This window comes from Corvus brachyrhynchos, unplaced genomic scaffold (genome assembly GCF_000691975.1).
Source record: "Corvus brachyrhynchos isolate BGI_N302 unplaced genomic scaffold, ASM69197v1 scaffold114, whole genome shotgun sequence".
NCBI lineage: Eukaryota > Metazoa > Chordata > Aves > Passeriformes > Corvidae > Corvus > Corvus brachyrhynchos.
The window spans coordinates 3091547-3111559 of record NW_008238337.1 but is presented as its reverse complement, the minus strand read 5'-3'; the positions used below and the strand labels follow the sequence as shown (position 1 = coordinate 3111559).

Here is a 20013-nt window from a genome sequence, read left to right as displayed (position 1 = left end):
AGGTGTGGCAGCTTGTGTGTGGTGACCAGCTCATGTCAGGCTGCTCTGCCACAGACAGGGAAATGATTCCTTGAACCAAAGCTGTCTCTGGCTCCTGTTTGCAGCCAGATTTAAGTGACACAGTCCTTTCTGACTGTCACAGTAGTGGCCAAAAGTTTATATCCTCTCATAATTCAGCACTTACTATGTTCCACATGTAAATATTGTACCTCAAAAAGTCTGTTTATATTTATAGTCTTAATCAGCCCTTTTTGGTCTCGTATCTCCCTGGTGTACACCTCATTAGCTGACACATACAAAATGTAAATACGTGATTGCAGCTCAGAAGATAGATTGTCTAACACTTCCAGTTGCTTTTTTTTTCTTTCACCTTTTTCATTTTCCTTTCCTCCATTGCCCTCTATAGGTTGATAATTATTCTCCACTGGTACAATATATTGGTTTTGGAGATGGTGTGAGGAGTGAGTGCTCACTAGTGACACAACTTCTTTGTGGATTTTCAGTCTGTGAACAGTATGGGTCTTCAGTTATGTATTTTCTATACACAAGAGCTCTGTAAGGCACAATCTGAGGGGAAAAACACATGTTTATATGGTAAATGGGGAGAGAGCCTGTACTTTCTTAGTGCAAGTGGTGTAACAGCTGCTTAGAAAGGCTTCAAAGCCAGCTAAAGAAGGCTGAACATGTGCAATGTGCAGTGGAACCATATTCCCTGATCTTGGAGCTCAGAAGTGTGATACACTGCACTCGTTCTGGTAAACCACGAGAGCTCAAAAATTATCTTCTTGCAAAATCAGCCACTTTGTACATGGAAGTGGACACACCTGCTCAAAGTTGTGGATGTAGATTCACGAGCTTGCTCTGGGATCAGTCATCTTCTAATCAGAAATCAAAATGAAGCCTCAAGACCAGGAGTTGAATTTGTGGTGAAGCAGAAAGAATGGTCATGTTACTTCTCCAAGCTTGATGCACAGAGTAATTTTCACTTAAAAATCCAGAAAGGGGTGCAACATATAATGGCTGGTGCAGATGTTCCGAGTGGGATTCTGCTCCCTCTTTTGATGACATACTCCAGAGTGCTGTGAGACATCTCCCCAGAACACGGTACCATATGTGAATCTGGCTTAAAGCTCAGTGTGGGAGTATCTGTTTTCTTATTCCTCTCCAGAGCAGTGGATGCATTGACTACAGAGATGGAGAACTACAAATGGACATTTTTAAAAAAGGCCAATAGCACCTTTTTGGTGATACTGTGCTGTAACTGGTATTAAGTGAGCACCTGCCAGTTTATTGTGTGCAGCTTGATGTTCCATCGCCTCTGAAAACTGCCTGCTTCTAAACTTTCTGTCCTTGCCAGCACACGCTGTAACCATCAGGATGTAGCTCAACATCTGGATACTGATGGTTCCCTGCTGGTTAAAGAGCCCATGACCACATCTAAACATCAGACACGCTGCAGGATTGTTTTTTTCTGGAATCACCTCTGGATGTTTGGCCAGTCTGTGACTGATTAGCCAGAGTGATAACCTTTTCAATACCATGTTAACTCAAACATCTTCTTGAACAGTGTCTAAAGAGCTACTGAAGAACTTTCTCACCCATCTTTTTTACAATATTGGCCCACGTATAAGCCAGCCCCCAGTTTCCAGAGAGTGGGAGTCAGTATGGCAGAGTAAATTAATTAAAGCCCATACAGCCATCTTCGTCCATAACTCCCTGTGGTTGCACAATCCACTTCCCAGGTGCTCTGAAGGAATGGGGGCAGTTTGGGGCAGTTGAGTACATTTCCTCCCAGGTCAGGAGGGGAGTCCAGGATTCCCAGCACAGGCCCTTTCTTGTCTCATCAGCAAATTGTCACAGGCAGCCCCTGACAAAGTGTGTCCCATTCCCATCTGCTTCTGGGACCCTGGATGCAACAGCCCATCACTCCTTTCTGCCACTGTGTTCGTTGATGTGGTAGAGAGCAGTGCAGTGGAGCCAAAGCATCTGATCTCCTCAGAGCATGAGGTTTGTTTTATTCAGTTTATTCAGCTTCAAAAAAAATAATCAAACCCAAGTGTGTGTGTTTAGAGCTTTTACCTTCAAAGGATGGAGTGTGCTGAGGGAGGAGTTGCCAAGTGACAGATTTTAGTCCTCTGAGCATGCGTCCAGCATAATGGTCCTTGCAGGATCCCTGTGTTCTGTGGTGTAAGGATGCAGCTGTTCCATCCTTGCTATTCCATCAGGTACTGATGTTCAGCCTCTCAGCTGAACAGGGTGAATGAATGTTCCCAGGGATCCTCACCCTGTGCTCCACACATGGTAATGGATGAGCTGTCGTTACCACAGGGAACTGGGGTGCAGAGAGATTAAGATAAAAGTAATTTTGGATGCTGGCTTTATGTGCCACAGAACAGTTAGTGTATTTAACAATGATAAGTGCAAAAGATGAATTTAATTATATTGAAACTGTAGTGGCTTAACATTTCTGCAGAGCAGGAGTTCTGATCTCTAGTATCCAGATCCCAAGCCAGGCATGAGGAAGAGCAGGAGCACACAATTCATGACAGCCTGTGGAAACTCCACTTAAAAGATTTGCCCTGTACCACATAGAGACATAAGGGCAGAGGAAGAAATACAGTCCATTTTCCAGAATGGTATTTATCTCCTTGACCACTGAATCATGTTCCCTTTTACTTTGCTGCTAATTTTCCAACCTGTACAGATAATAACGTGGGGGTGTTGCTGATAGCATCAGCAGTGGAGTGAGCAGAGGCCTGGCCCCTTTACCTCACCCTGATGAATACTCAGAGCACCAGTCAGCTGTGTGACTGAATGGAGGCAAGAATCCTTCAGAAGCCATGCAAATGACCCATGCTGTGACTGTATTTGGCTGTATTAACAAGGTTTATTTCATGGGCAACCCAACTTTCGGGCATGTGATCTATTAATAATGCATCCTATTAGAAGTATCCTTTTAGTGCACCCATTTGAGAGTTATTTTTAACAAATGCATAGCAAGAACATGCTCTGACAAAGTCTGAAAGCTCTTGCTCTGCTTGCAAAGTCTTAAACAAGTTTCTTCCTGAAGCAAATAAATCAGCATTTATTGTAGCACTTTTATTTCTTAATGAAATACACTCAGGAACTTTTTTTGTATGACATTCAGGTCTGTCTTTGTGCTTCAGGAAGATAATTAATGTTTTCAGAAAACAGGATATGGATAGTTAAACTGGAGAAAGGAAACCATTTTATTCAGTGATGTGAAGTTTCACAGAACTAATCGAGGTAGCTCACAAAGAATCCATGCTTTCCCAGCTGAGCAAGAGCACAGTATAGGATGGGTGACTGGATTACTGCTCTTAGTGGTAAATACAACCACAGCTATATACAGCTATTTAATGTCAAGTAGGTGAGACTGTCTGAAGTAAAGTAATTTATTTTCCTTATGAGAAGGGAGACTGAAAAGTAAACTAAGCCAGTGTAAATTCCTTACACATCATCTAAGCTCCAAACTAACTGTGCCTGTCTGGTGGGGACACAGCAATCCAAAAGTGCCAACTGCTGCCTCTGCAGATTGAGCACCCATTTATCACTGTGATCGATGGAGTGCAGCAGCACAAGGGAGGCTTATTTGCAGAGTGGAACAGGCCTTTCTTGGAGAGCAGGTCAGTTCTTCCCTCAGCCCAAACAGGGAATTAAATCCCTGCTGGCTGCAGCAGTGCCGTGGTGGGCTTATGCATGAAGAAAAGAATAAAGAGGTCACCATCGTACTCCTTGGTGTAGTTTGCACCCCATATCACAGGGCAGGTAAAGCTGAGCAGACCTTTGATTGTGCAGCCCCACACACATTAAACACACTGCCAGGGATACTCACCTGTGTGCAGCTTCTGATTTCTGCACATAGCACTTCTGTGTGTTACCAGCAGGATGGTAGTTCCTCTGCTGCTGTTGGGGAGCAGGATTGTGAGATCTGCCTCTTAGTAATGCCACAGATCTTCCCCACTTCAAAGCAAAAGCACTGCCCTTCTTCAGAAGGGCCTGTGAAAGTCCATTAGAGCAGAAGAAACTCAGTTTGAAGAACAGAGGTTGTCAAATATCTGCAACTCCTTGGCAGCGGGAGAAGATTCTTGTGCAAGACAGATGATATCTACTGAAATATGTTCTTACTTTTTCTTGCCAAGAAATCTTACCCCCTTTTCATTCTGATGACAGAAAAAACCTCCCTCTACTGAATGCATTTCAGGGGAGTCGTTCCTTGCTGTGCTTTTGAAATTAATGGCTAAGCTGAATTCTTACATAGTTAATCAGCTTCTTCCCTTCATACCTGCTGTTGTCACCACAGCCCTCAAGTGTAATGAATCGGGCCGCCTTGTGCTGGAAGAGCATCACGTTGTTCCTCTAACTGGAGCCCCATGGCTTTTCTTTATCTATTTTTCTTGTTTTTAAGCAGGTGAACAAAACCCTGCCTCCCCCAGCCTGTTGTGAGCTGACACTTGACGCTCCAGTCAGCGCAACTGTGGCTGTGCTGCGGCTCTGCTGCGCAGACAGCCGTTGTTTTCAGCTGCCTCAGATGATAAGCTGCCATAGTTTTACATTTCTCCTTGGATAATATTTTCACGTGATACATATGATAACAAGAAACCTTCATTACCTTGCCAAGTTCTTGGAATATACTGTGCTTTCCATTGAACTCCGAGTCTCTGACAGTCGTTAGTGGAAATGTAAAGGTTTTCTGTCTTACAGGCTTTCAAACCTAAGAGTAGCAAAGTAGAAAGGGATTAATTTGTCCTTTGTTTATGGCTCTCAAGCTGCCTCCTTGATCTGGAGAATTTTGGCTTTGCAATGAGAGTACAAAAGAGCTCTCAGTTTTTAGGACTGAACTTGGAGAATGTGGTCACAGCTCGGTTAATGCAGTGATCTCTCTCCAAATAAAAAGGACATGAGAAAAGAGGTGCTCACTTCACCTCAGCTCAGCCAAGAGTTAATTTGCCAATGATTAGTCCCTGTGTAAAAGTTGTTGGGTGTTGCACTGGACGAGCAGGTACAATACAGACTCTGCATCACAGCCAGGCTGGGGCAAGCTGGGTTTTACTCCTCACCTTTGCAAACTCCTGAGTGCAGCCACAGCACTGGGCTGATGAAACTGGGCTTGTACTGGTATCGCTCATTTTGGTCACTGGCACTGCTTTCGGCCTAACCAGTATCACCACCAGCCTTGCTGATGTGGTGGTGTCTGAAGGAGCAGCGCTGTGCTGGGGCTGTGCTGGCTGTTACTAACACAGCTCTCACTCAAGCGCAGGCTGGGGAATTGGGCTGAGTGTGACAGGTTGTCTGAGCTCCAGGGAGAAAGTCAGCCCCAGGGACACTCATCCAAACTCGGGCTCCTGGGGACTGGAACATGCCATCACACTCCGGGCTTTAGTTGGATGATTACAGATGAATTCCAAGTGCACTCCCTATTAAAACAATTACTGTATTTTAAGCTCTTTTTGTATAGTGTGTGAAATTACTAATTACTAGAGTGCTGCACTGGGGACTGACAGAGCCTGCTGCCTGTTGTTGGCTAATTAAGCTTTTTTCATATACTTGGAGCAGCAGCACTGAACTTCATTGTCTGGGGTCATCTCCTACTATTCTGTTGAGGTAATTCCCAACCTTCAGTTCTCATTTGTTCTATTGGAGCTTTTTTTTTTTTTGGTCTTTAACCTGTTAGTGCTGATTTGGCCTTCAGTTTTCAGCAGCACAGCAGAATCCTCCTTTTGACTTGTTTTTTTGTTTTCATTTCTTCCTTTTTAGCCACCTGAACTCCAAATGAAGAGCTTTGTAGCTAAATTAGTGAGCATGTAGGGAGTCATGGGAGGCGAGTGTGGACTATTCCCAGCTCCATCACTGAGTGTTTTACCACCTCTGTGTTGAGTTACTGGTCATGGGAGTGATTCACAGTGGTGGAAGCTGTGTCAGCCTGTGCAACCCACTCACGAAATTTCTAGAACAGTGCATCAAAGGAAAGGGTTTGGTGGGGGTGGAAGGGAGGGGAGATCAATCTTTTTCCCTTAATGCTGTCCGTAGTCAGATCCTTTCCTAGTAAACACTCAGGAGCCTGAATGCTTCAGCTGGTCACATAAAGGGAACTAGATTCCAGCAGCTCTGCCAACTACAGGGGAAGGAAGGGCGGTGGGAATGATGGTGCTCTTGGATTGCCATGTGCAAAAAGATGAAAGATTCCAGAGTACATTTTTATTCTTAGCTTACCTGAATGACCAGACTTCTGAGCATTGCTCCAGACTACACACCTGATGCCCTGTGATGGCTGAAATAACAGGGGCAGAGCTTCGGTGCTTCTCAGGTCTTCCGTAGGCTTGATTAGGAGAGAAGGGGTCAGTTGTGGGGTCAGTTGGGATTTAATGACCTGGAGTTTGAGGCAGAGAGGTGATACTGGTAAGACACCGGTCTTGGACACACCAATATTAAAGAATTCTGTAACATTTGAGATGATTGATGGCTGATTTTGCTGCCTGTTTTGCAAGAAGTTTCGCATCTTGGCTGTTAACAGGTGCGAGAGTTTCAGTGGGAACTGGAAGCAAAAGTAACTTGCAGAGGTCTTGTCACTCTGTCATCAGAGTAGAGTGTTGTCTTCTGTAGGTCTCTGCACTCTTCAATTGGAGAAACGTTTCTCTGGTTAATAAAGGCCTTTTCATTTGCAACAGAACATACTGAAGGAACACGCTGATGATGACCAAAATCTTGCCATTTCGGGTGTCCCTGTGGTCAGCTGGCCCAAGAAGACCACAAAGGTAATGAGACACATTTACTTACTAACCATTGTTGTGCCTGGTCTGGTGTTTATTTATCTATAATCTGACAAAGTGCTGTGTATAATCTGTTGGCAGCTGCTAGCATTTTTAACACAAAATGTTACTTTCAATGGTTTTGTGATTAAGTCTTGAAGCAGAACAAGAAAGTGCCTCGCCAGGGAGAAATCATTAGAGTTTCCATTTAAAACGAATTTGTTTGGGCCTTACTTAGCAGTATAAAACTTTGATATGTCTTGATCGTTTACTAATTATGGTTAAATCTAAAAATTTTGATGCCTTTTGTGTAAAATTAAATGATGTGTAAATGCTACAAATCAGTCACTTAGGGAGCACTCTCGTCTGAACTAGATGATGGTTTTTCTCTTACACTATGAGACTCCCTTAATGCTCTGTACAATGTGCCCCTGTAACTTTGAAGCATTGATTTCTGTCCTTATATCCTAATTTTTCCTCTTGTACACGGCAGTAATTCTTTTCACTTTGCAGGAGAACCGTGAGGTTTGCTTTGTTAAGGCTTATAAGGAATTCGAAATAATTAACGAAAGAACAATGTCAAAAGGCTGGTTGTTATTTATAACAGTGGCATGTTTACCACACTCCAGTTATTCAGCATGCTGTAAAAGCAGCTTTGCTTATTTAGAAGATGTCTCATCGCTTCTATTTTTACTTTCATTTTTCACTGAATTAGTTTTATAATCCATTATTTCTTTAGAAACGCTGAAGGGGTCGGTCAGCTTAAATCAGACTTCGATCTGAAAATCTGTCGTTGTTACCATTGTAGATTCCTTTCAAATAATTGTCAGGGAAAATAATTCACTCAGTTCTCACTTTTTGTGCTGGTGAACTTGTTATGGCACATGTAGCCATGAGAATTGGCTGCTTTCAGATGGGAAGGAGGAGACCATAGACATGGAACTGCCAGAGGAGAGTGGGGCAGGATGAGCACATCACGTTCCCTCTTGTGCTTCTTTTTGGGTTTTGGCTCAGCACATTTCAGAGGAATTGTATCTTGTTAAATACGTTTTCCTTTTAGCTTGTAATAAATCCATGAGAATATGCTGTGTTTAAAGCATTTGTTTAGAAACAACAGTGGAAAACCTTGAGAAACAGGTGTGGGATTCTCCACTCCACTGGTTCGATGGCTGCTGCTCATTCCATGGTCAGGTATATTCTAGGCTTTGAATAAAGCAAAATCTCTGTGACCAGAGAAAAGGTGGTGTGTGAAACATAAAATAAAACTAAGGAACAACTGACTCTCCTTTGAGCTTGTGAGAGAAGGGAGGGTCTGAGTGCTTTGAGGCTTTTATAAGCTTTGGCATTTGTTAATGTTCTTGTTGACTTTATTTTGGAACCTTGATAAATGCTTCATTTCTTCTATTTTATTTCTGTGTATTGGCAACATAACTGCAACTGTAAAGGATTTGTAATTTTTGTGACTTAATTCTTACCCTTTTTTGCAAAATCCATCTTGCTGGCTTGCAGGGTTTTTTTTCAGGTGTTTATTTTCCTTCAGCCCTTCTGAAAGCAAAAACTTTTAGGAGGCATCATTTCCACTGGCATGACAATAACAAACATATCAGTTAATAACAAATATACGGAAAACTTTTACAGAAAGTCAGACTTTAGGTTGAAGTTTGGAAATAAAAATTGATAGCAGAAAAAATCCTTTCACCATTCTCTTCATATCTGCTTTGCTTAATCTGTGATCAGTTTTTGTTATGTCTTATGTTTTAGTTCGAAGGTACACATGCAGATAGGGCTGCACATTTCCCAAGAGGAATTTGTTGTTGTGCTTCTAATTGGCAAATGTCCTTGTCATCTTCCACGTTCCAGCTATTTCCCTTCCTGGGAACAGAGGCCAAGTGAACAGGCTGGGAAGAGACATCTTAGAGCTGAGCCTTTTGAGTCCCAAATTAAAATCTGTGGGAAAGACAATATAGGGGAGATTTGTCTAAAAGCAGTTTTAGCAGTTAAGCTTGGTTATTTCGCCTTTGTTCCCTGTAAGCCCTGATAATGAAATAGAAGATTTTACAGAGAAGAAAAACCCTTAGGGAGGGGGAAACTCCCTTGGAAAATGGATTGTAGCTGGTGGAGCAAGTGTTCATGGCCAGAAGATTCCACAAATGTTGAGCACAAGGCAGAGGACTAAAATCTACCAGTAATTTTACTTTCTGCAGTCCTGCTCTTGAGTATTTATAGGAGAAATGGCAGATATTTCCCAGTGCTTTCCCTGAAATCCTTGTGTTCAAAGGGAGCAGGAGATCCAGTACAGCACAGTACTAGCTACTGTGGGGCTGTAAGGAGATGTTGTAGCTGGTATCAGCTTCCTGGGACAGGGGGGTTGTCTGATTCCAAGGCATAAATGAAAAGAAGGGAACTGAAATCCAGAAAGAAGTAGTAGTACATGGAACAGAGTACATCTCTTGCTTTCTCCCAAGAGAAGGCTCCAGAAGAGATTTAGAAAGACAAGAGCAGCAGATGGAGAAGGAAGAATAAAGCCAGCATTAAATGCCAAAACATTTCAAAGAAAATGGAAATGACTGTAAAGAAAGGAGGGGAGGAGACTAGAAATGGCGAGAGAGCAGGATTAGGAGAGAAGCAAGTACTGAAAAGGGATGGAGTGGGAAAAGCAAAGAGCAGAGGGAGAGAACTCTGACTGAAGTCAGAGATCCTTGGAATAGGGACAGGGAATGTCTGTGTAAGTAACCCAAGCTGGGGAAGGGCGAGCTTGGTTACATTGACTTGCCTTTGAAAGAACATGCCTTTGATAACCTGAATGATTTTTGAAGCAGCAAATAATATTTCCCTTTAAGACGGAGTCAGTTTCTTTTACGTGTTGTGAGTGTGACGTGAGCAGTGTGCACAGAGCTGCAGAATGGCTGCTTGAAGCCTGTGCTGGGGTTTAGGGAAGAAATGTGTTCATTCACCTCAAATCCCACTTGACAGAGGATGAGGTGTAATGGGGAGGACATTTAACCAAGTACAGGGAAGACCCATCCCTGTGTCGTGGCCCCGCAGTTCTGCATCGCTCTGTCCACCTTTTCCAAAGGCATTTGGGGCTGCCAGGCACACTGCAGTTCCCTGACGAAGAAAATGACTCGCTGGGAAAAGAAACAGAAGTAATAATCAGCAATGGTTTAGTGAGGAGATGGAATAGCTGGGTGACATTTGATGATCTTGTGGTTAGTGCACAAAATGGGAGGCCGGGGTCTGTGCCTGTTCCCAGCTCTGCTGCAGCACCTTGAGATGGGGCTGCCCAGCTGGGAGGCTGGGAGGTGAAATTAATGTTTATAAAGATATCTGGCATGTTCAGCAGAAAGTTTTGTAGTAAAATGTACGAACCATTATTATTTTGTGGTAATAAGAGAGATGAAGTGTGATTCATAGGCACCTCTTCAGATCATATTTACTCATCTTTATGGAGCTATTTTGAGTCGCTTGTACTTCTTATAATTTACTGGTAATTATTTAGCACAATAATTACTCTCCTTTAGGCACCTTTTTATTTTTTCCCCTTTGGTAACTCTATTTCAGAAGAAGCAAGAATCTGTCTTTTTCTTCTAGCTGTAAAGTAAGAGAAAACAGTCCAGTGCCAGGGGTCTTAGGATATTTACAACAATCCTAATTTAGGCCTGTGGAAGGAATCAGGAATGTGGGACTGAGTGGATATTTGAAACCTGCTTGTCCTGATGGCTGACTGACAGTTCATGTACCTTCAGGCAGGACGTTTCCCACTGGCTGCTGGCGCGGATGCAGCTGTGAATGTGCAGCCCCCATCCCCTTCCTGTGCCGGGGGCTGTGCAGCAGTGGCCTCTCCTCACTTGGTGCAGGGCTCAGTGTTGTCTGGGGGGTCGCAATCATGGATCATTAAGGTTGGCAAAGACCTCCAGGATCATCAAGTGCACCCTTTGACCGAATCCCGCTATGCAATGCTGTCCAAAGGGGAGAGCTCCATAGGCGTGCCTTCAAATGCTGGGTTCTTAAGCAACTAAAGAGAAGCAAGAAATCATCCCAACTAACTTCTACCCCATCCCTGGGACATGAACTTTTGGGTGGTGTGAACAGAGAGCAGGGCCTATACCTGATTTTCCACTGCAGCAACTCATGGCTGGTCACTGGTGCAGGAAGCTGGTGACTTCCAAGCCCAGTCTTGAAACCCATTCCCATGAGTTGCTCACCCCTACAGTACCAGAGTTCCCATTTATCTGCACAGGAATTAGGGATAGTATTTTATTTAAGGAACTCAGAATATGGCTCAAGCAGAAACCACATTTTTTGAACCATTTCCTATTTCTGGAAGAAAACAGTCAACTCCAGCAGCGTGCAATTACACTCTGTGGCAGTGCCTTCTGTTTTTATCGTGATAAAGATCTTTAGTTGTCTATGAAGAGCAGCTATAAAGAACTAAAATATGTTTGGACTCTCCTGTTCTGTGAAGAGTTAGAAATGCAGACTGGGAGCTGGATTCTCATCTCTCTTACCTGGCACAAAACTAAAGCCACTGCATTTGCAATGAGAGCGAGTGTCCAAATATATTTAGGTCTGGCTGTGAGCAGGAGATGGAGCTGTAATTTTCAGTAGCTGGTTAACAGTGCTGCAATATGTGGCTGTTTCTCTGATGCCTGTTCATGTTCTTTCTCCATGTAATTTTTACCTGTTGATTTTAAAAGAAGATAGCTGAGAAGTATAATAAGGAAATGGTAATGTTCTTATTTAAAGGAATACTATTAATTACTAAAGGCCACAAACTGAAACTTTGATTGGATTACTGGGTTTTTTAGACACAAGTTTCCCTGCAATTGGCAATGCAAATAATGTTCATAGCTCTGTACCAGGGCATGAGAACCAGGAAGAAAAAGTGATCATTGAAAAAAATAAGAAAGGCCTCCCTCAGGCTGGTTTTTTTGCTGTTGCTGTTTTGGGTTGGGATGGTCATGGGTGGGCATCGCATTGAAAGAAACCTTCTGGGATGGCAGCATCTCATTTCTGTCATTAGTGAGTTCTGTCCTACAGCAGTTCAGTTTGTACCCCATTATTTTTACTTTTGCAGAATTCTACAGATACATCCATGGATCTGAAAAAGAAGGATTAACTCATATGAACTAATCTGTGAGAGGCAGAGCAAAAGGCTGATTCCTGTGGCTGAGAAAAGTCATGTTCCACCAGCACACAGTCCTTGTAGCACTGTCCTGTTCCTGGTGGTGCCATCACCGCCAGTAAAGGAGTCATAGGAACAAAGCAGAAATACAGAGATTCCCTCTGCTTATCTTCCCCGTTAAGATGGAAGATTATATCTTCATCTTTTCTGCTTAGTGTCCCCCTGGTAGAAGTTTTTTCCCCTCTGTGAATTTACCTAATAATTTGTGGAACCTGTTGATCTTTTTGATCTCCTCAGCATCCTGTGCCAGTGTCCCCTGCGGTTTAATAAAGCTCTGTGTAGATAAGTACTTCCTTATGTTGTTCCAGATCTGTCCTTTAATATCATAAATACACTTCATGCCCTCTGTATGGTGCATTCTGGGAAATTTGAATGAGGTCTCTGTTCATCTCTGCTGTCAAGGATTTTCTTACGTCCCCATTACTTTCAGTATTTTTTTCCCTATTTTGAAGTTGAAAATCACAAGTCAGTTCAGCCTTTTCTGGTACAAAAAACATATATTTGAGCATTTTTTTTTTTTTTATTCTAGTTTCATTATAGGTAGTTTTGAGGTGAGGGTGAATGTATCACATATATTCAAGATGTGATGTTTGAGAGAAGGGACTGGCAGGACAGATGGTTCAGCATGGCCCAGCAGAGTTGAAGGGGAGATGATTGTTGTGTAAGGACTTCAGGGAGTATAATCATCGGGGCAGAAAAGAGTTATTTAAGCTAATGGACAATGTTGGCATGAGATGAAGTGACTATAAACATACTATAAATAGATTTAGGCTGGAAATAAGATTTCTGATCATTGTTCACAGTCTGAACCAAAGAGCACACAAGAAGAACAGTAGACAGCTGTTGTGAAAAGGGTGGTAGATTTTTAGAATGAACCTGTATTTTAAAGAATAAAAGGCAGTGGGATTAGCCACCATCTCCAGATCTGGACCCTATCGATGTCCCTATGTACTTTCATGTGTCTGCTGCCATTTCCTGCACAGTACCTTTTCCCTTCTTTTTGGTGTTTCACCTTAAAAGTGCTGGGAAGAGAAGAAAATCCACTAGTTTTTAGTAACATAGCTCCTTTATTTATGGATCCAGTTTTATGTGACATTATGCATTGGATCAAACCTAAGAAATAGTAAGTAAATGGACTAAGAATCAGTGGACACAATAAATTCAATTGTAAGCAAAAATTAGGGGGTAAAGCATTAAATGGAGTGTTTTGATTAACTTGAAACCAATGTGATTTTTCAGAAGTGTTGAGCATTGTTTTACATCAGATTTTCTTTCAGTTCAGGGGGAGAGGTGTGATGTGGACAAAGAACATTCCTGAAAACCTTTGAATAAGTGCTTCCAGTTTTTACTTGCTTGCTTACGAAGAATTCCTGCCATAGCTATCGCTGGGCCAGCTCCACCCAGAGAAGCAGGAGCAGTGAGGGACTCGTTACAGCAATCAGTGTTTTAACCAGAGTGGTGTGTCTGAAACAGATCTGAGCACGTAGAAATGGCACAACATCAAACCAGCATCAGCTTCAGGAGCCTGCCCGGGGGCTACCACCAGGAAAGCAACATTCCATGTAGCAGCAGTGGGAAAACTCTGCCAGATTCCCTAAGACAGGCCAGTCCTTGGAGATCTACTCAGGGTGCTTCCTGTGGGAATACAAATGTATTAGAAAGCACATACTGACAATTAAAAACAAGCACTTAAGAATTAAAGTGAAAATTGAGTCTATCTAGTGTTAGAAAAATTCTGGGAAGGATAAAAAAAGGTAGATAAGACAGCAAAATAATCCTGTGTAAATTGTTGTATGATCTATTTTCTGGTTGAGATTCTGGGTGAGTTGTTTTATGGTGTATTTTTCTGCTTGAGATTCAAATAAGTTTTCCATCAGTCATTCCAAGTGGCGCAGGAGCAAAAAGGAGATTTAAACTGTCACATTTCATTCTTGCCAGGCACCAGCTTAAAGGTGTTTGAAGTGATCCCACACAGCAGAGCCTGAACTCTGTTTGGTGTCAACAACAATTTTAAATGCCAGTAGTCTGCAAGGAGATTTGCATATACAAATATGTGTGTATTGTGAATCCTTTTTGTTGATAAAAAGTCCTGATTATAAAGTTCATAATCTACTGCAAATCAGGCATTTCTTCATAGTTATCAGATGCTAATAATTACTTTTCTCCCAGAAAATAACACAAGTACAAAAGAAAATGAGGATTTAAATCAATTTAAATTTGTTTTTCTCTTTACTGATTTAAATTGTGATTGGAATCAGTGATTTAAATAATTTTGAATAATTTGTGTTCTTTTACACTGTATGATAGTAGATGCCATGTGGTAGGAGAGAGCTGAAATGCATTCAAGAAAAATACCCCAGTTCTGGCTCCTGACAAATTTATTAAGACACAAAACCACATAGTTGAGGTTTGGGGGATATTGTTTTTTAGGGGACTTCCCACAGTAGCTGTACACATACGAAACCAAGGCCTTCCCCTTCTAAGTACACTTGGAGGCAGGAAAAAAACCTGATGCACCAGAACCAAAGGCTTCTTGGGGTACTGTGCAAAGGAGTAAAAGCTGTTGAAGCTACTGGGAGTTCCTGTCAAGCCTCTGCTTTCCCGGGGCAGTGCTGCCCAGGAAGGCAGCTCCTTGCCTGACCTGTTTATTTTTCTGAGCACTGTTTCAGTCTCTTACACACATTAGTCCTCCAGACAAATTCATTTGTGCAGAAGCTCGGTGGAGACCCGAGGAGTCCCAGGGTTTGGTGTACGTGTATCATATGTAACATGCCATGGGAGGCTGGAACTACATGGTCTTGAAGGTCCCTTCCAACCCAACCCACTCCGTGACTCTACGAAAGAGCTTCACTGCTTTTTGCTTCAGTATTTTTCTAAAACCTTTGCCTGGTGACTTGACAGATTATTTCTCACCTCAAGAGGCTGTACTTGAAATATTGTGTCCCTTCAGGGAGTAATTATAAATAGCAAGGACTTGAATGAGCACCTTCTTAATCTTCCATCTTTGACTTAATATTTTCACTTCTTATCAACACTCAGCCACTTGCTTTGAAATCTGACCAATGCCTTTATGTGATTAATACATCAAACAGGTAAATTAGAGCTATTTTGACTCTGACTAGAAATCTAAATGGATTGGGAAAAAAATGAAGAGACATCTCTGTTTTCCAACTGTTGTGCTCCAGGTATCACACGAGAAGATTTATGTATTCCTCCCCATTGTCATTCTTCTACCATAGACACGAATATTCAGTAATACGAATTTTTCCCAACTACGCCTTGACTGCCATTTTTCAAGACAGAAGCTTTCTCTTTATTTCATAACAGTAAAAGTGCTGATGAAAACTGCTGTAGTCTTAAGACCTTTTCCTTAGATAATGTATGTGAAATGAGTTGACAGATCTTAGATTTTATCATCAGGAGCTTGGCCTACATTCATTGCTGAGCTGGCCAACAAAACTAGACCAAATGCTAAGTTTGAACCTGGTTTAAGAATTCCAGCATCCTTGTGCTCTCCAGCACCCCGACATCAAAACAATCCATGCTTTGAGTTAGGTATCTGAAAGTTAATAGTTTTGTTTCTGGATCGAAGCACATTGGCAGAGCGACGGGAAAGGCGTTTGTCATTCCACAGTACAGGCCGTGCAATTATGGACATTAATCCTGCATGCACTTTTCAGAACAAAATTGAATTGTATGTTCTGTCCCCAAGAAGATGGCTTCCTCTTAGTTCCACAGCACACTGAAATTAAAGTCTGCTGAGAATATAAATGAGGGCTTGTTTCAACTTCACGACTTTCCTGCAGGCACTAGTGGACCAGATAGAAGAGGGACAGCAGTGCTCTCCTTTCTGAAAATAACAAATATAACAAAATATATGGGTAAATTCCAATAAAAGCAAAGCAGCTGTGAGTCTTAGCCTAGTGTAGTTTAGTTGTTAGTCCTGGATGCTTCCCCACAAATCCAAGTCAAGTTTCTAGTTGACAACAATGAGCAATGAGCCCTCATAGGCAAACTGCACTTCAGCATTTCCTTTGCTTACCATGTGTTTGGGTTTGGTCTCTGGATTTTCAGGCTGCTGCCCACACGTTGGACACAGCTGACTGTCTCCCAGCATTCTGTGCTGTGTGTCAGAGCACATTGAGCCTCTTGCAGGAAAGCAGGTTTCCTATTCCGGTTAATCCACTCTATCAGCCACATCTATTTGCATGTTCCTCCACAGCATGGCAGTCACTGCTTATCTTCTTAGGAACTTCCTTCACTAGTTTTTGCGTTTACTGACAGAACATGGCTCTTGGAGACACAGACTGTGCTGTGGAAACACACAGTTTCTTCCTTCTACCACCAGTTCTGTGGTAGAAGGAAGCATGGCAGGATTTCCCTAATTTCCCAGTGCATAGTCCCAGTCATGTCATGGCTCTTCCTGCAGAGAAGAGTCTGTCTTGTGTGATAGATGAAGTCCATGTTTCACCACTCTGCAGTCTTATTTATTACTTTTTTAACATGACAGGGTGTTGGGGTTTGGGGAGAGTTGTTTGGATTTTAAGGCTTATGAGTGAGTGAGTTACTGTCAGCATGTTCTGTCTGGGCTCTTGCTTGTTTGGGTGCTGCTCCTCTGCTGCAGTAGCCCAAGGTTGTCCTCCTTCAGGAGGTGTTTATACAGCCCTTGCTGCCTTTGGTTCTCCTGGAACAGTGCTGGACACTGGTTAGGGAAGTATGATCAGTAGCATTGCATGGAGGGAGCAGTCAATATTATTTCATCTTGTGTTACTTTATTTGATCTAAGGTTGATCAATCAGACTGTTTATTGAAAAGATTGTGACAGATACTCAGTGTATCTGATGACAACTCTTATGTCATAGTTCAGATAAAGTAGAAATGAAGTAGTAAGATTGTGGGTATTTAGGCTGTCAGACTGTCACTGCTGGTGCTGAGAATACAACTGAAATATTTCTCAAACTCTTGAGAAAAGTGTCATGAAATTTGCCCAGGCCCAACAGTTAAGATCATATTTCATGTGAATGGACACTTACACCAAAACAATGAACCTTAGAAAGCTACTAGGTAACTCTCTTATTCTGATACAGGTCAATAATTGTGATTCATAAACATCTCAGTGGGTTTCCTTTTCAAAAACATATGTGCTGGCCTGCAGAAAGCAGCAGCAGCTCACATCACAACATCTTTTTTCAAGGACTTGCATATCAACCAGCTTGAGGTTGTGTGTCCAGTTGTTTCTGTGTAACTATTTTTTCCTAATACCAGCTAAATGTAATACTCTGTAAAGGTGCATAAAAAGTTTCGAGGGAAGGTTAAATCAAAGGTGTGTTTGTGCCACATAAAAAACTTTATTTCACTTCATATTGAGCATCATAAACTCTAGTGTGTCATAGGAAAACACGGATCCTGTTCAGCGCTGGCAGCAGCAGCTGCAATCTGTTGGTACAGGAGATGCTCAGGAGTGAGTGAGTACAGCACAGGGGTTGTAGTCGTCCTCCCCCATCTTGGTTTTACTACTTAAGGATATTTGCATGAGAATAAAATCTGGTTCTTTGGCACTCATCTGCTCCTGCTGTTTATTCTTCGCTTGAGGTTATTGTCTCAGTTTGTGACAACATAATTGGTTTCTGTGGAGAAGATTATGATATTGATGAGACTTATATATGACTTCAGGTGAGGTGCAATCAAAGCAACAGTTCAAAATAGAAGGTGCTGTCTGTTTTCATGCAGTTTTCACTACGGCTCATTCAGCAGCGTAATTAAGGATGTTATTTATTACTGAACTGTATCACACTAAGTTGAAGTATGGACACAGTTCTGCCACTGCAGGCAGGACTGGGGTCACTGCTGCTTATTTTGTGTTCTAAACTGTTGTAAACTCCACCAGGCTGGGCAACTAGACGGTGTTCACACAAGGGTTGCTCACTATTTGTTGTAATTTAGTGTTCTCTAGTGTAGACAAGCTGAAAGAATTGAGCTGGAAAATGCTCTCTTAATAGTTCCTTCTGTGTATTAAATATTCCTTTGAATGGTTAGCTGCTCTTGTACAGGATGAGGTTTTTTGAGAGCAATTATAATCACAAAAAATTATTTTATTGTGTTGTTTCCCCCTTGCTGATTCCCAATTTGCTATTTTATATCATACCCTATCCCGGTTTTTTAAACACCACCTCGGCAAAGTTTACCTAGTGTTGGGAAACCATTCCAAGATCTTGGCATGTGTGAGATTTCCCTCCTAACTCAGACTCTGTAATTAGAGCTCATTTGTCACTTGTGGTGCTGTTGCAAGGGCAGCGTGGCCACACTCTCAGGTGGCAGGGCTGGCTGTGGGGTGAGGGTGGTGTGGGTTACATTGGGAAGGAACCTGCTGCAGCCCAGAGAGGCCAGTGCCAACATCAGGAGTGCTGGAATGCGTTGCAGATTGAGAGGAGTAGGATGATCTCTATCATGATTTAATTTGCTGTGAATGACATTTTGCCGTGGTGTGACTGGTGGATTGTCCTTGGGGGATGTCACAAGTTATTTTTTTCTCTCGTCTGGATTACGGAGCCAAAAGGCTGGAGGGACAAACAAGTGTGAGGCAGGTTACACGGAGCCTCGCAGGGAATTGGGCTAGTGGAGACTTGGTCTGCCTGTGGGCAGGTGTGGGACCAGGCTTCTTCCTTCCGGATGTCACCTGTCCTGCTGCTGCTGCTGCTGCAGGCCAAGTGTGTTATGGCACCACAAACACGGCTGTAGCCACGTTCTTGCTCGTAGTTTGAAACTCTCCACTGTAGGGCTGTCATGAGATGCATCCCCCCCTTCCTCTCTCCTCCAGAAAACACTGGATTCTGATATTACCTTGTGATTCTGAAAGCCAAGGCCTTAGGCACATGCCTTTCGTGCCTCAGCTTTCGTCTGCTCCTGCTCCGGTTGTGTAGGAACACAATGGGGGAAGAGAGAAACCTGAGGAGACAGGCTGAGCACATCCCATTGCCTTCTGGGGAGCCCCATCATGTGTTGTGAGTAAATGCTTTTTGCTCCAGGCATGGTGGATGAGCAGGATGGGGAGAACACCATCACCTACCCATCATTTAAGTTTGAGTTGGCAAGAGGACAGGAGTACAACAAACAATGGATATTTAATGTATTGAAAATAAGGAAGGGGCATAATTACACAATTCACGTGGCTTTATCAGCAGTTGCCTGTAAATATGTGTTTAAAGTTTGACTGTGTTTTGTTACTTAAACTTGAGGGACCAAGTGTGGATCCTGGTGTCACAAGGGCTGTGTTGCTCCTTGCTCCCGTGCCAGCTCCTGCCTGTTGCTGCCTCTTCTGAACTACCCAAAGTGGTTGTGCCATGTGGTAATTCAGACCAGGGAACTGAGCTGAAACTAGTTTGGCAAAAATCCTGATGGAAGGACCATTAGATGTGCTTCTTTATGGCTTCTTGGTTGCTCAGCACATGCAAATATTTAATCTCATGTTTAATTCTGTGTTGTGGGCGTAGGAGCCGGAGGCAAAATCCTAACAACTTGAGTGGAATCGGGATTTCCCCTGAAAGCAGGCCCATAAATCCAATGGGAAATTTAAATCTCCGGCACTCAAATACAGGCCTGTGACCCTCAGCTGCAGGCTCTGGAGGGCGAAGGCAGTGTCCGTGTTGAGGTGCTGGCCCTGCGACCTTTGGATCCAGAACAGGTCCCCCAGCTGATCAGTGTGTAACATGTCACACTGCGGGGAGAGTATTTCATTGTGAAACCCCAGCAGCGGGTCAGGATGGTCACAGTAGGGCTAGAAATGGTTCCTTGGGAGCAAGTAAAAGAGCGGGTGCCTGCACAGGGAGCAAGCAGCGGGAGACCCGCGGCGAGCAGCTCCACAAGCCGGGTCGCCTCGTCTTAGCCCAGCGCTGGTTCTGCCGCTTGCAATCTCGAAGTTTGCTCGGTGCCTTCCTCCTCCCGAGGGATGGAGGTTCCCCGCTGCCGGCCCGCCCCGCGCAGCGGGAGTGGAGCGGGCAGGTAGCGCGGTGCAGGGTGTGTGTGTGTCTGTGCGCGTCTCCTTTGTCTGAGCAGCCCGAG

At 43.1% G+C, this 20013-nt stretch overlaps 1 protein-coding gene across 7 annotated transcripts in view; it reads left to right on the top strand.

The window, feature by feature from the left end:
* Positions 1-20013, top strand: part of KDM2B (lysine demethylase 2B) — a 114076-nt gene that overhangs the window by 68096 nt on the left and 25967 nt on the right. For all 7 annotated transcript variants that reach the window (XM_017734795.1, XM_008634048.2, XM_017734794.1 and 4 more), the window contains one exon: positions 6690-6776. In XM_017734795.1, coding sequence (XP_017590284.1) covers positions 6690-6776 — 87 coding nt within the window. The remainder of the gene's footprint in view (positions 1-6689; positions 6777-20013) is intronic.